Source organism: Anser anser (assembly GCF_964211835.1).
Source record: "Anser anser genome assembly, chromosome: 1".
Taxonomy (NCBI): domain Eukaryota; kingdom Metazoa; phylum Chordata; class Aves; order Anseriformes; family Anatidae; genus Anser; species Anser anser.
Window position 1 is genome coordinate 39,045,324 of NC_139720.1, and position 14,388 is coordinate 39,059,711.

Here is a 14,388-nt window from a genome sequence, read left to right on the forward strand (position 1 = left end):
AGTCTTTTTACAATCTAATTTACTGCCTGCAAATTATTTATTAAAACTCAGTGTTAGTGAAGAAAACATACAAAAGGACATTCCTAGATCTGTGTGTCTCTCAGTGCCCGTGCCTTTACAAGAATGGAGGCTCTTTACTGATAGGAAGTATATCTCTTACAGGATTTACTCCAATGTCTCTAGCTGTTAGTTCTGTGACCGCCCTGATTCACATCAGATCAGCTCTTTGTGCCACCATACTTTAAAAACATACAACAAACACTTAAATGAACAGAACTACAACTCATTCATCAAAAAGCCCCGAAGTTACCAATACAAAACCCGTACATGTCACAGAGCGCAGAACTGGATGTTTCAAAGGCAGCCTCTCTGCCCCATATTATTTACATTTTTTTTATAATGTGTTGCTCAAACTTTTCCAACCTTATTAGTTACAAGGTGATAAAATCAATGCCTATTTCCCTCGGCTGGGGTTTTTCACCCCTCTGTTTTAACAGATATAGCTAGTTTCTAACTAAGCATCACAGAAAGCTCCTGCCTCTGGAATTTTCACAAAGTAGGACTAAAAAATAGGAGCCTCCCTTTCGAAGAGCTTGTCCCAGAGCTCAACCCCTGCATAGTCTAGCATGAGATCTTCTTAAAAAAAATAAGAGTTATATCCAGCATAGAAAAAGACAGTTTATTTTCCTGTGGAAAGAAATCTAAACAGAACAGGCTACATTGGCCCTGCCCCCCGTTCCTTTTGTATGGACTCAACCGAAGAAGTGACTCGGTTTTTGTAAGTCACCGGCTGCCCTGGTGGGGCAGAAAGACCAATACAGTGGAGGGGAGGTGGGGAGAGACACTTACCTGAGGACATCAAGGCAAAACAGGTAAAAACCAGGACGTGAATTAAAGAATCCATTTTCCCTCTAGCAACTCCCCACGCTTCTCTTAAAAAAAAAACACCTCAGATAAGTGAAGCGAAGGCTAGGAAGGAAATGTGCCTTCACAGGGGGAAAAAGTCAGTGACGAGCACTTCCTTCTATTCAATTGTTTTGGGGAGTTTTGCACCACTTTGTCGTTTCATATGATTCTTCAGAGTTTACTAGTTGCTTTATTTTGGAAAAATACAAATACGTGGGGCACTAGAAGAGATGGCGATGAATCTCTTTAGACTAAAAGTCCAAAGAAAAGGGATTGTACTTTTGTGTAATGTGTTGCCTGTGAAATTATGAGCCTGCAGGTGATCTGGATGGTGCTGAATAGGTATATACTGTATTATCCAGGGAACACATACACATTTCTTTTTGATATGTAATCAAGCAAACTCCTGATATTGATATTTGTAGCTCCACAAGTCCTAAAAGCCAAGAAGACAGGGCTAGGAGAAGGGGAAGGGGAGGAGGCAGAGCTCTGAGGTTTGTACCAGGTCTTACACAAACTCCCCTGGAGGATCCAGTGATGCTGATTTGCCTTCAGCAGGTGATCCGCTTTGCTCAGTGTCAGTAGGAGCTTGCCTGTGTCATCTGGATTTACTCTGCTGTGGTCTGAAGTCTTGGGGGATCTAACCAAATTGTACTGGTCTGTGTCTGTTTTGGGGGTACAAGAGTGTGTGCCGCATTGCTCTAAGCAGAAATAGAGACTTCAGTAAATATTTTATATCAAGTGTAATTTATTAGCAGTATGAAGCAAAGTCAACATCACTGCATTAAAAACTCATTATACCCTGTGAACAGACCTCCCAGTGCTATAAGTCATAATGCCAACTTTGAATTTCTCTTAAAAGCAAATTCTTACTGAGCAGTAAGGAAACAGTCATAGCAGCATTTTCTTTTCTGTATAACCTGTCATGGAACAGTCCATATCACTAAAGGCATCTATCTCATATTGAAAGAGATAGAGCAGATAAACAAGATAAGCAAAAAATCCCATATTAATAAAAGACAGACAAATATTTAAAATCCTTACCATTTAATATATGCTACAAAGTTTCTTTTAAAAGTAAAGTGGCTTACACAATTTACAAATACACTGGATTTGGGTCTGTAGCAGAAGCATGTTCTAAGACAATTAACAGTATAGGGTAAATACATACACATTGAATAACAGACATTGTGCTCTGCAACTGCTCTGTAAGACCTATGGTAAATACACATTTAATAGTTAATAGTATGAAGAACATATATTTCCATATAAAATATTGACTGCTTTTGAATATTTTCAAAAACAAGACTTTTAATTTTATCTCATCTTCTTTTTCATTTTTTTAAATCCATAATTGAACACTTGCAATTTTAGCAGCAAGAATATTATGTGGCCAAGAAACAAGCTCACCACATAATCAGTAATAGCACTTTACAGTACAGTTGACAGTCCATTCACAAGACAGTTTGCAAACGCTAAAGCATTTATACACTTGATAAACATTTCTTCTGTAGAAGTTCCAATGTCCAGCTGACTCCAGCAGTAGCACATACATACATTCCATATGGCAGATACCAGTATTACAGAATTAACCCACCTTTAGATATATATGTGAAATCCATGTGTAGTTTCAGCACGGTACCTTCTTTATAAATCATTTTTGGGAAGCTCACAATACATTCATATACAGTAAGGGTCCAGCAATCTTTATACTCTTGCCAAACTGTCCACAATCCTTTCAGAAGTTGGCTTCAAAGCCGTTCTTCCCACTGCAGTAAACTCCTTGAAGAAGCTGCTGGTAGGTAATGAAATAAATTACCTCAAGAGACTGACATTCGGTTTTACCCTCCTTGTCTTCACTGGACAGCTTCTGCAGAAAGTCTGCTTTCATACAGACTCAGTGCATGGTGCACAAATTCATACTGTTCACTGGTCTGAACCATTCCACCCCTGAAAAGGAAACACAGCAAAATGAAATCTTATTTCTTACGAATGCAACAATCTCCTGTCCATGCCAGCCCTATCACCACCAGATAATGCAAGGACTTTCCTCAATGTTTGACTTAGAGTTTGCTTGAGTAAGTGGGAGATTTGCCTAAGCAGAAGTACATTCTTCATGATTTACATGTACAGCATGAACTACCGGTCCTGATACCATCTGAGTAAGAACTACAGAGAAGAAACACCGGGCACAGTTTACATTGTTAAAACCTACATTTCAAATTCAATACATTCATAGAGAAATTCATTCAGATGCTTGGGCAAGGAGGACCAGGTACAAGGAATCATCATTACCATTGATGGAGCAAGGGAATATTCAGAATCTGGCCTTTCTCTTTTGTCCTTTACTAAAAATGTAACCTTCGTTGACCCTCAGATTGCCTGTACAGAGAACAGCTCTTCCTGTCCTCTTTCTAACGCCTACAATGCATCCTGTCTGAACAGCAGCCACCTAAGAAATTTTACAGCAATGACTCATTTTAGCACCAACAATACAGCAGAGTTTAACTTGACCATAAAAAGGACTAGTAACAGCCACACTGGATTTGACGCCTACATTTAATACATCCAACTGATTACAATTCCTTTTTCAGGTTGAACTGTGAGGATCAAGTCCCACATGTCCAGTGCCAGTTGCAGTGAGGTAGGAAGGGGATGATGTCCTACAGGAGGTAGGTGTGATATTTAGTATGAGTGTTACCATTCAGCTCGGAAATTGAACAGAGCTTCATTCCAACAGTACTAATGTCTTTCAGATCTCACTTCTCATTGAGTGAAGGCTCAGGTTTACTTAATTCCACTTTCTCTCACCTGCCAGTGTACTCAAAGCAACAAGCTCATCCTCGGCTTACCCTGGAGCAACTACTTACCTTTGGGGGGATGAATGGACTTAGATGGAAGGATGACATTAAGATGATTCTGTGATTCTGTGATGTGTATTGTGTCTGGCATAAGCTAAACCTTCACTACAGCAATGAAATTCAGAGGGGGATTTGGATCCAGAGCAATGTAAAAGCCAGGCAGCTTACAGCAGAAGGTCTGACAGACTCCCATGCGATCGCTTTCAGGGGTAGCAGCAACAAAATGGTCTACCAGTATAGAGGTGTGTGAAAAATGGCAACACTGCCTCAACAAATGTTGTCCTTTAGTATTAGAAAAGTCCACCTACAACCATAAGGTCCTTCCACTTTCCTCAGTACTGCCTCTTCGCTTTGCCAACAAAGACATCCACAAATTCATAACCCCTGGCTGCCTGCAGCCGCTCTACTCTGCACCCGTCTCTTGCTTGGAGATCCAGTGAGAGTCCAAAGGTGCCGGGAGGGCTTTGTTTTGGTCCTCCGTGCTGCCTGGCCTCCTTCCTTCCTCCTCCCTGCTGCGTCCTGCCCGGCCCACGCAGCCCCTTCCCAGCCGCTCTCGCTCCGTGTCCCCCAGGACACACTCTTGGGGAGCGCGTTCCCCAGCTTCAATCCACTGTGAGGAGGGGTGGAGGAGGAGAAGGCATCCAGGGAGGAGCACGTGGCAGGAAGGGAAGGTTAAAACTAGCCTGGCTGCACTAGGCTGTTTGTGGAGGTGACCCTCGCACCCACCTCTGTTGAGCTGAAGTAACACAAAATCCCTGAGAAAACATGTAAAAGCCCGTCTGGGGTTGAGCCCAGCTCTACTGCATTTGCTCCAAGAAAAAACGAGGTGGTGTGGTGCTCCTAAACCCTGTGTGGGCAGAGCAGTGCGGATCCCTGTCAGCTGAGGGGGCACTCAAGTCTTGGAGGTTCGGACAACTTGTCAGCGCTATCACACGTGGGATTCTCCCCTTTGTTCTTGTGTAGAGCCCACACCTAACATCAAGGAATTATCTGCGATCCTAAAACATCGGTTTTAGGAAGAGTGTTCAGGAGGAAATCTGCTCAGGGAGGGAGGTTTCCTCTCCCCTGTCCCCAGTGCCCAGGAGGGATGGACCCGCAGCTGCGGCACCTCCGGGCCTGCAGCCTTCGTGCTCTGCCAGCCACCACTGCTCGGCTCCTCCGCGAGCCGCTGGGCTCGCTGCTTCTTTGGGGTGGTGCTCAGAAGAAACATAGCCTGGTGCCCAGTGGGTTTGGGGACCATAACCAGGTCTGCCTGAGCAGCCATGGTGCAGGGGCTTGTTCCCTGCCCTCTGGCTTGCTGCTAGTGCAGCTGGATGCAGTCCGCTCCACAATGAATGTGATGCGGCGTTTGGAATTTTTTTTTTTTCTAACCTGAAGCGATTAGTCAAAACACTTAAACAATGAATTGACGCACACTGGAAACTCTTTTCATCCTGTCTGGGGAGCCAAAAGCAAAGTTATTGGACGTCATTCCAAGAATGTGCCTTTAAGGTTAAGAATGTGCAAAGTTTCTCGATATCACAGTAAACCTTGAAGATGCCTCACATCAAACGTTTCCTGTTTCTGTTGTAAAACATAAAAAATGAAGTGGAAAAAAAATAAAGTTGAGCTGAGGGTCTGTCTTTCTATGAAGCCACACAGAGCACGGCTATTTCTTCAACGTGGGTCAAGATTTTGAGTGGATGGTCCATTTCCTCATGTTAGTTTTGCTCAGATGACTGCTGCCAGATCCTTTCAACTCTTAGCAAACTCATAATTAACATTTAGCAGCTAAGATGAACACAGCACCTAAACATACTGTAATTGGGAGCAGCTCTCTCCCACACCATTCCCTCTTGGAGCTCTATTTATGTATCTCTATATCTCTCTGTTTCTAGAGGGGCTTCATAGGCAGTTAATTAATATATTTTTCAGCACAGCTCTTTGCCACTATCTGCAATTTATCTGTATGCTTGTTTGGTTCTCACAGAGTGCACTCTGGACACTCAGTTTTCTCTTTTTGTGAGGGCAATCTGATGTACAAAGAATAAATTTCAGCCTGCTGCTGGCCAGCTTCATGAGGATCAAAGCCTCATTTCTGTTCCTGCTCTGCTCCTGGTTGTACCTCATTGCTCATGTTGGCCACGCTAGCAACTGAAATGCAACACAGCTATGGCCACAGCCAGCTCTTGCAGCCATGTCTAGCGGGATGCCAGCTTCAAACCACTTGTAGTGACCTTCTCTCACACACCACCAGCCGATATCCCCATGTCTGGACTGGCTCACCAGGAGAAGTTGATCTCGTGGAGCTCTGTGCATGTTACAGTGATACTCAGCTACTTTATGAACCTGCAGTCTGGCTGGGCTGGCAATGGCTGCTAAGCTCTGCTTTAGCAATCCTTACTAGAAACTAACTGCCAGGTGAGCAAGAGCCATCCTGCAATATGGCCAACGGGAAAAAGGAAAGAAAAAAGAGTATCTGGTGTACTGAGTTTTGCCCAGAAAAATGTCTTCAAAAATTAAAACACAAACATACTTTTTGTCTCAGGCAATACCTGAGAATATGTAGAGCTGAGGAGCCTTCACCAAGATCTCTGGAGTCTATTTAAATAATCTGAAACTTGAAAAAATATCAAAATGCACAAACCACAAGACTTAGATTTTATAACAAGCTTTGTGTCACTGACATCAGCGTGCTCGATGTTTATACTTAGGTCAGATTTCCATTCTTTTTCCAAGGTAATCCAGGATCATAATACATATAAGAAAGTTCATTAGCCAGATATACTTAACCAAACTGTGTTGTCAGTAATAATGCTGAAAATCTGGAACATTTTTCCTGTGGCTGAAATAATAATAAAATATTTGAAATAAAAACTGATGTAGCTGAGAACAGAGTTTGCCCTCACTTCTCTACAATTAAGCATAAGAGCAATGAGAAAAAAGTTGACTTATAACAGAAATACTAAAATGGGGAAGAAAAATACAGGCCTTTTTAAAACAAGAAGAATAGATAATCAGGATGGAGCACTGGAAACGTGGAGTTGATAATTTAAAACAGAGTAAGCATTTTTTCCCTCAGCTCTTCCATCTTTTTCTGCTGCTGTGATTTTCAGGTCAGGAACTCCCCTTGGAGAATTTTGCACTCCAAGTGGCTCATGCTGCCCTGTAAGGATCACATTACATTCTCCACTCTGATGAAGGTGTGTGGGAGGGGAAGGGCAGAGGAGGTGATGCATAAACACAGTCAGCTATATGGATTCTGGTCCTTTAGCAGTTTGTGGCTCCGGTACCTTTCAGAATGCTTCAGAACACAAAAATCCTGTATTGTCCCTTTGACCTGAGTTTTTTTTCAGTATTTGCACCCCTTATGGGTCATTTCCATGTAAAGAGGAAAAGTATGTCAGAAACAGTTAGTATTCTTGGAAGGATATTATATAACCTGGTACCTACTGCAAGACTCCTCTGTTCTTGGTGCAACCCTGTTTGTTTACTTTATACAAAATCCTGTTTCTGTAAGCAGAATAAGAAGTAAAAGTCCAACCAAACCAGCAGCTTGCACTGTACACAATACCCACATCCTCCTTTCCAACACAAATCTTTCTTCAGCCACGGTTTTACAAAACAAAGCATTCTGCAACAATGTTGGCTTACAGCGTTCCTGCTTCCAAGCCCTGCTCCCAAGCTGTGAATTCAATCAGGGAATTGATCTGACTTAAGAAAACTCTGCAGCAAATGCCTTGCTGTTTTCTTAAGCTGGGTTAGTCTGCCAACCCGATTCAAAAGGACCTCCAGTGCAGCTAAGGAAGTAGCAGCAGCATCAGACTTGGTACTCTCTGCTGTGAACTACACACTGAGTGAGCCTGGATGTCCCTGTCAATCCAGGCTCAAAGACAGTCCTTGCCTCCTGATTGCCCCGTGTCTCTTCTGACCTAGTGGGATGCTGCAGGCAGCAGAAAGCTCCAGGAGGGGAAAAGAGGAGCACCAAATGCCCAGCAACCACAGGACTGCCATCTCAGGAGAATTTAATTCAGTAGAATGTCATCCAGTTTCACCCAGAAAACAATATTCCTTAATCAGGATCTAAATATGAAAGTAATTTTGAATTCTCAGCTAATGCTGTCATGCCAGTCAGCAAAACCAACAGCAGCCACTCCATGTAAAGCAGCATTCAGCTGTGAAGTGGTTTTCAGAGTCATTACTGAAGAGTAAACCAGTCTCAGTCTGGCTCCTCTCCATGTTAGGACATGGACTATGCCGGGCAGATGGGTTATGTTTCCTTCCCCCATTCTCTGGTATCTGGATGACATAAGAACATTTCTTTGTCCTTTAGAGAGTGCCCTGTGCTGATGTAACCCACAATTTGTTGTTAGAGCAGCTACAGGCTCACTTTCAGTCAACAACTGCAACGTAGGGTAGTCAATTCACATGGGAGACTCCAATCACTGCACACTTATTTCAGCTCTGAAACCACTTTTGAGACACATGCATCATCATAAAGTATAACAATACTTATCTTAAAAATTAAATAAATAAATACAAAATTCCCCACTCTTCTGCCAGGATAGGAACGGAAAATTCTGTGTTTCTCTTGCTAGAGATGATTGGAGTACTAACGTCAACACTATCCATGTCCCTGCTCATGGCCTACATACAGAAGGCAGGTCCCTGCTCTAGGTGTTAGTGATGTAACCTCCTTGTACTGTTAACAGCAGTTGGAATTGGGGTCCTGAAAGACCTTAAGTATAAACAAAAATAACTCTTTGCCTAGAAAGGGTAGAGTAGCCTACACAAACGCTTTCTGTGTTGGACTAGTTCAGCTGATGATGGTGCACGTAGGAAAATTTCCTTTGCAATCAGCAGAAGGAGAAGCAGGTCAGCTGGAGCCACAAGAAAATCTAGCACAGTTATTTGCAATTATTAAGTCATCCCATATGCATGTTAGATGTTTAGCAACCTGAATAATTAATTTTGGTGCCTAGCAGACTTTTATGAAGACCTTGACTCCTGCATATTTCTTATAATTTTGTAACAGGTTTCAGATATTGTATCAGCTACAAGACACTTTCTGCGAAGATGTAGAAAACTTCAGGTGTCACTTTAAAGAAATTCATGTTATCTGATTGATTTACAGTTCTTCTGGAACTCACCTGTCCACTCGTAGCTGGCAGACAATGCTCAATGCATCTACAACTCCTTCTTCCTTCAGTTGCTGACAACCAATGGCTGTGGCAATAAAACAACCAGTTCTTCCTATACCAGCACTGAAAAGAAGGCAAAATTTAATAGGTGAATGGAACTCACAGATCAAAGGAGTTAACTGGAAAACACTACATAGATATGAAAACACTAAAAATATGAAGCAGGAAATTGTTAGAACCAACAGTTCCTAGGTGTGTGACTCGTAAGGGCATCTTCTCAGCTCACTTTTGTAGGTAGAAATGAAAGGGTGCAGTTCCATCAGTCTAGTTGTTGTGGGCAATTTGTGAGGCTTACATGATTCCAGTTTGCACAAAAGCGTGTGGTTAATAAAACAATCTCCGTTAGCACCACAAAGTCCAGATATTCTATAGCACAATGCAAACAAATGATGGAGATATGTGCTGAGCTGGAGGAAAAGCCCACCTAAGGCAAAAGTCAATGGGGCTCTATGTTTGAAGCCCTTGAAGTATAGAGGAGTTTTGTTAACTGTACCTCTAACCATGAAGGTGAAAGGACCAAGAACCATGCTGATGAAGTTAATGCCCTCTCCTGTGATTCTGTAGGAAGGAGAAAGATTTGATACCGTAACTTCAGCTTTTCTTGATGCCTGCTTGGAAACAGCCATTTTGGCATTATCTTTACTCCCTGAGCTTCCAGCACTTTTGACAATCTCTGCCTGACTCTGTTTCTTGTTTAAGTAATGTGGAATTCAGTACAGCTCTTCCTTGTCATGTTACATGCCAGGAAAATGTGAGGAAAATAGTTAAAACATGGAGTCAGGGGTCCAGGTCTCCATTTGGCTTGACTTTAGAAGAAATACTTAGCCATTAGACTTTGCTTTCTTCATCTTTGCAACGGGTATGAGTGCTACCTGCTTCATAAAAGCACTACAAGAGTTATTTAAACTAAAGCCAGGAAGGATGTGTTGAATGTCCCAGATGAGAGCTTGATATGAGTGCAAAGCGTTACCAGGAGTATGTCCACTTGCTACAGCTGAAACAAATCATGACCTACTCACCACAGAATGAAAGATAGGAGTGCTTTTGGGATTCAAAAGCAAGCTCACTCCTTCCAAAGTGAGTATTTCCAAGAGGACTCAGCAGTATTAAATATATGAGCATGTCTAAGCCAACCATGAGGGGATAATAAGACATCAAATTGGCAGTGTAAGAAAAGGTCAAGTAAACTGAAGATTGCGAGCTGACAGCCTGGCAGTGTCAGACAGGACATCAATATCTATGGGATAGATGTATCCAAAAGGAGGAAAAAGTTTACACAGGGATCTGCAAGTATCTATCATTAGATGCATACCCCTATTCTCTTCCTCAAATATTCTGAAATCCCTGAAAATGGGACTAAGAAGTTTAAACAATTCAGATGTAACCAAACTTGGCTATGATGAAGGGTTATTTTTTCCCCGCGCTTTTTTGTGTGTGTGTGGATTAAGTGTTCTTGGACAAGTCCTTAATATGTATTAGACAAAAGCTAGGGTTTTCTAATGTATTTTCTTCCTCAGCTCAAGCATGCAGGTCCTATCTTATTACACAGCGTTATTTCAGACAGTGCAAGATAAAAACAACACAGTTCTTCACTTGCCTTACATTTCTTTTCTGGTATATCCAGAAATCTGGAGATCTACTTACTTTGAAGTGTTTTCTGGCACCCAAACATGTAACGCTATAATATATATTTCTATTTTTCCCTTCTTCTTCAGGATTTAAGGTGTAGTAGCTCATTCATAATGGTCAGCTAATTGGGAGTGTAGACTGCTGAGCTTCTGGGATTAAGAGATGTAGGCAGTATCCTTTTTATAGAACATGTTTATGCTAGTGAGGAAGGAAAAGTAAAATTTTCCAGCAATAACAGTGTCAAATTTCTGAGCATGACTTTTTTTTTCACTTATTCTCATTTAAGAAACTCATATAAGTCCTCCAAAATTACTGTGTCTTCTGGGAAGTAGAATATTGCATTGTGGGCCAGATTCTTGGTCAGCTTTGTTTCACTAAGTGGGGCTAAATTAGTTTTACATTTGTGGAATATAATTCTGTGTGTCTAATTCTCCTTTATTCAATCAATTTAAAGAAGAAAAATCCTTCTGTGTCTGAAATCTATCAATTAAAACATATTTGGTCCTAAATTACCTAGTTGCCATAAAACCCAAACTTATTCTGAGGTATTAAATGAACATGTAAAGGACAGATTAAGGAGATATTTTCCATCTTTGCCACATGCTTTAAACGAGCAATGCGAGAGAGGAAGCTTATATACCTTTCCAGAGAATATCACTATAAAGACTCTTAAGGACTTAAAACTTTCTTCCTTTGGAAGTCTACTTCCTTGGTATGTGGAGAATCAGATCTGCTGATTTCAAGGACCAAAACAAATGCTTATTATTTTTCCATGTGTTTGCAGAACAGGAACTGCTTTGCTGAAATGAGTAAAGTCCTCCTTATATCCTAAATCCTGAATGGACTCCTCACTGAAGTGTGTAAGACAGCAGCCTATGCTGATAGACGACAAGAAGACGCACATAAAAAAATGATATATATATATATTTTTACTTGTTATAATTCCAAATCTTAAGAGATTATTAAAGCCCTTCTATTTCAGATTAAGGATCATGCCTGAGTGTGCCCTGTAATGCTTCTCTGGAAATAACTGAGAATTGTGCATTTGTATCTCAGGTCTGATTTTAAAAGTGTGTACATGCTCTGTAAGACCTGGATGACCTCACTGGCAGCTCATATTAAAAGGGAAGAAACTACGTGATGAGAAAATGCATTATGAGTGAGTTTATCCACTCTGTAGACCATTGTGTAGTGGTGTATAGATAGGTGAGTTGTCACTGAAGATCTATTAATTTTAATCCTGGGTCTAGGCCTTCGATCATGAATAATTATAAACCTTGTTGTCATATCGCTCACATCAGAAAGATACCTTATTCCTCTGAAGACCTTCATTACTGAAGATCCTTACTAGAAAAACGGGAACCTCAATGGTCATCCACAGATCTGTGGATTGTTTAGGATAACTACAATTCCTGACAAAAACAGCTGGATAAAATTTAGAAAATTCCTATTCATCACATTCTAGTTTTGCAAAATGATGTGTGATTTAAATCTGGCTTCCATTTCTCTAACTCCAAAATATGGAGTTAAAAAAGAAGTGGCTCAAGATGAAAAGCTCTGGTTTTGATGTACTTCAAGAAAAAAATAAAAATAGTACTATACCAATTGTAAGAGATGTATCACAGTTATGAGACAAAGCAAGTAAAGAAACACTAATTTCATTTTTTTTTTCTGTTTTGCTTCACCTACCTTTTTTACCAATACATAAATTCAGTCCAACTTCCTACAACTTAAATTGCAACAGGGGGCAATGAATCAACAACAAACAATAAAAGGGTATGACGTACTTAGAGTGATTACAAGGACATTCATTGCAAATTGTGTTCATTAGAATTTGTGTTAATAACACTCTGCTCTTGAGCATCAAACCAACTGCCTTTGTGAAAATGTTCACAAATTTTAGTACTGATGTGTTCTGGTCTGCAAATTTGTACCCGATGTCTGCTGCTTACAACATTTTAGTCTACAAGTCATGGGGGCATCTGTCTTAGGTATGTAATAATGCAACAAGATAAAAAAGAAAGCAAATCATGAACAAGAAACAGAAGCAAAAACATCTTTCCAGCTGGTCTTTCAAACACAGAGCTCATTATCAGAAATGGAGAATGTCTCAGAGAAGATTGCTAGAAACAAGGAAATTCTCTGCAAAACTCAAATCCTCAGGAGCTGAAAAAGCCAATTAGCATGAAGAAGTCCTAGGGAATTTTTCTCTTCCCCCAATATGCTCTTTGTTTAGGAGGACTGTTTGATGTGATTTTCTGTGGCAGTTGTTTAAGAAAAGGGTTGCAAATTACCTGCAGTGCACGATGACGGGCCCTCGGCCGGGTGATTCCAGCCTGTCCTCTTCTACGTCCAGCATCAGCTGCAGCAGTGGCTGGGCGCTGTCAGGGGTTTTGTGGTCTGGCCAGGATGTGTACCAGTAGTGCTTCACACTCTGGGATTGACTTCCTTGCTGGACATAACATCAAGGTTTTATATGCACACTTGTGGTGAACAATTCTTTTTATTTTTCTCAGTGTTATGGTAAAAAGGCAGTAAACATTTTAAGAGAGATTTAACAATTTGGTTTTATTGGACTGAGGGGATACATTTGAGGGGAACAGACATGCTTCCAGGGACACCTTTTAAATAAGGGTTTGCGCACCTGAAAACTTGCCTGTTTTTCCAGCCATGTAAGCCCTGCTCTGTCCATCTAACTATGGACTTGCTGTCCGTATTGTCAGGAGGTAATTGTCAGAGGCCTGTGTTAGGTCAGCAGTAGAGTTAAAAAAGACCACCTGGATTTGGGCTCCTGATTCTCTCTAAATTATTAAATATTTCTGCTACCTTTCAAGGACATTATCATAAGGGTCAGACACTAAAATTAAAAGAGTATTTAAGTTAAAGGTGCCGAAGAACTGCACTTCTGTATTAACGAAATATCCCAGTTTGTGCAGCTGTTCTCTCCAACAGAAGCTGCTACCACTTATTTCAGCAAGCAAAGAGGGCAAATATAGGCTATGGTCATTTGAACACTTCTAACCTGGACAATATGGCTTCTACCCACTTCTCACTGCCTCTTCCAAACCAAATCTCCCCAAATCTCCCAAATGAACCAAAGCTTCCCAGTTCATTATTTATTGTAAAGTTCTGTCAGGAAGAGCAGATGTTGCAGTCCCATTGCATATAAGCCCAATGTGGGGAGTAGCTTACAAGAGAAGCATCTGCCTTATTTCGGACAGTTAATGCTTAGTCAAGAACCTTGAAAGCCTGAAGTTTTCCTTATGCACTCCTTATATTTCTCCATTCTCAAATAGGCTATAAATGCACTCAATGCATCACATGGACAGCTTATCTTTTTCTGAATCATGCTGTGCTAGTTCTTTCATTAAATAAAATCCCTTTACATCATCTTGGCAATGCTAAAAGGGCCTCAAAGCAAACATAATTCAAATGAGTGAAATTTGCATTCTTTTTGAAGCCTTTTTCTTTTTTTTTTTTTTTATTGCCAGAATGATACAAAGCAGCAATATGATGTGTTCCACAGCTTTGGTCTCAATTATACCTTGCAGCTGTGAGCTTCACAGCTCAGTTACTCCTCTTGTAAAAATTTATGCCCTTTAAAAAACATTTTAACTTCATTTAACATTGAAAACATAAAACATTAGGAACAATGCTTCTCAGATGCAGGCTGTTACCTTTATTGTAAGTTGACGGACAGTATAGTTCTCACATTCTTGCACACTGTTAACAAGGACTTCAACCTTTCCGTAGATTCCTCTTTTTTCTGGCCAATAGAGCACACATTTCTAGAAAGCAAACATCAGTCTCAT

The 14,388-nt window shown here is 40.9% G+C and overlaps 2 protein-coding genes across 4 annotated transcripts in view; both read right to left on the minus strand.

The window, feature by feature from the left end:
* The window catches only part of PTPRB (protein tyrosine phosphatase receptor type B), a 61,259-nt gene extending 60,263 nt beyond the window's left edge, over nucleotides 1-996 (minus strand). For both annotated transcript variants that reach the window (XM_083815109.1, XM_083815108.1), the window contains exon 1: nucleotides 850-996. In XM_083815109.1, the coding sequence (XP_083671235.1) occupies nucleotides 850-904 (55 nt within the window). In that variant the 5' untranslated portion in view covers nucleotides 905-996. The remainder of the gene's footprint in view (nucleotides 1-849) is intronic.
* A 640-nt stretch (nucleotides 997-1,636) lies between these two features.
* The window catches only part of PTPRR (protein tyrosine phosphatase receptor type R), a 144,348-nt gene continuing 131,596 nt past the window's right edge, over nucleotides 1,637-14,388 (minus strand). For both annotated transcript variants that reach the window (XM_083815138.1, XM_083815139.1), the window contains 4 exons: nucleotides 14,254-14,364; nucleotides 12,871-13,028; nucleotides 8,897-9,010; nucleotides 1,637-2,856 (listed from right to left, as the gene is read on the minus strand). In XM_083815138.1, the coding sequence (XP_083671264.1) occupies nucleotides 2,763-2,856; nucleotides 8,897-9,010; nucleotides 12,871-13,028; nucleotides 14,254-14,364 (477 nt within the window). In that variant the 3' untranslated portion in view covers nucleotides 1,637-2,762. The remainder of the gene's footprint in view (nucleotides 2,857-8,896; nucleotides 9,011-12,870; nucleotides 13,029-14,253; nucleotides 14,365-14,388) is intronic.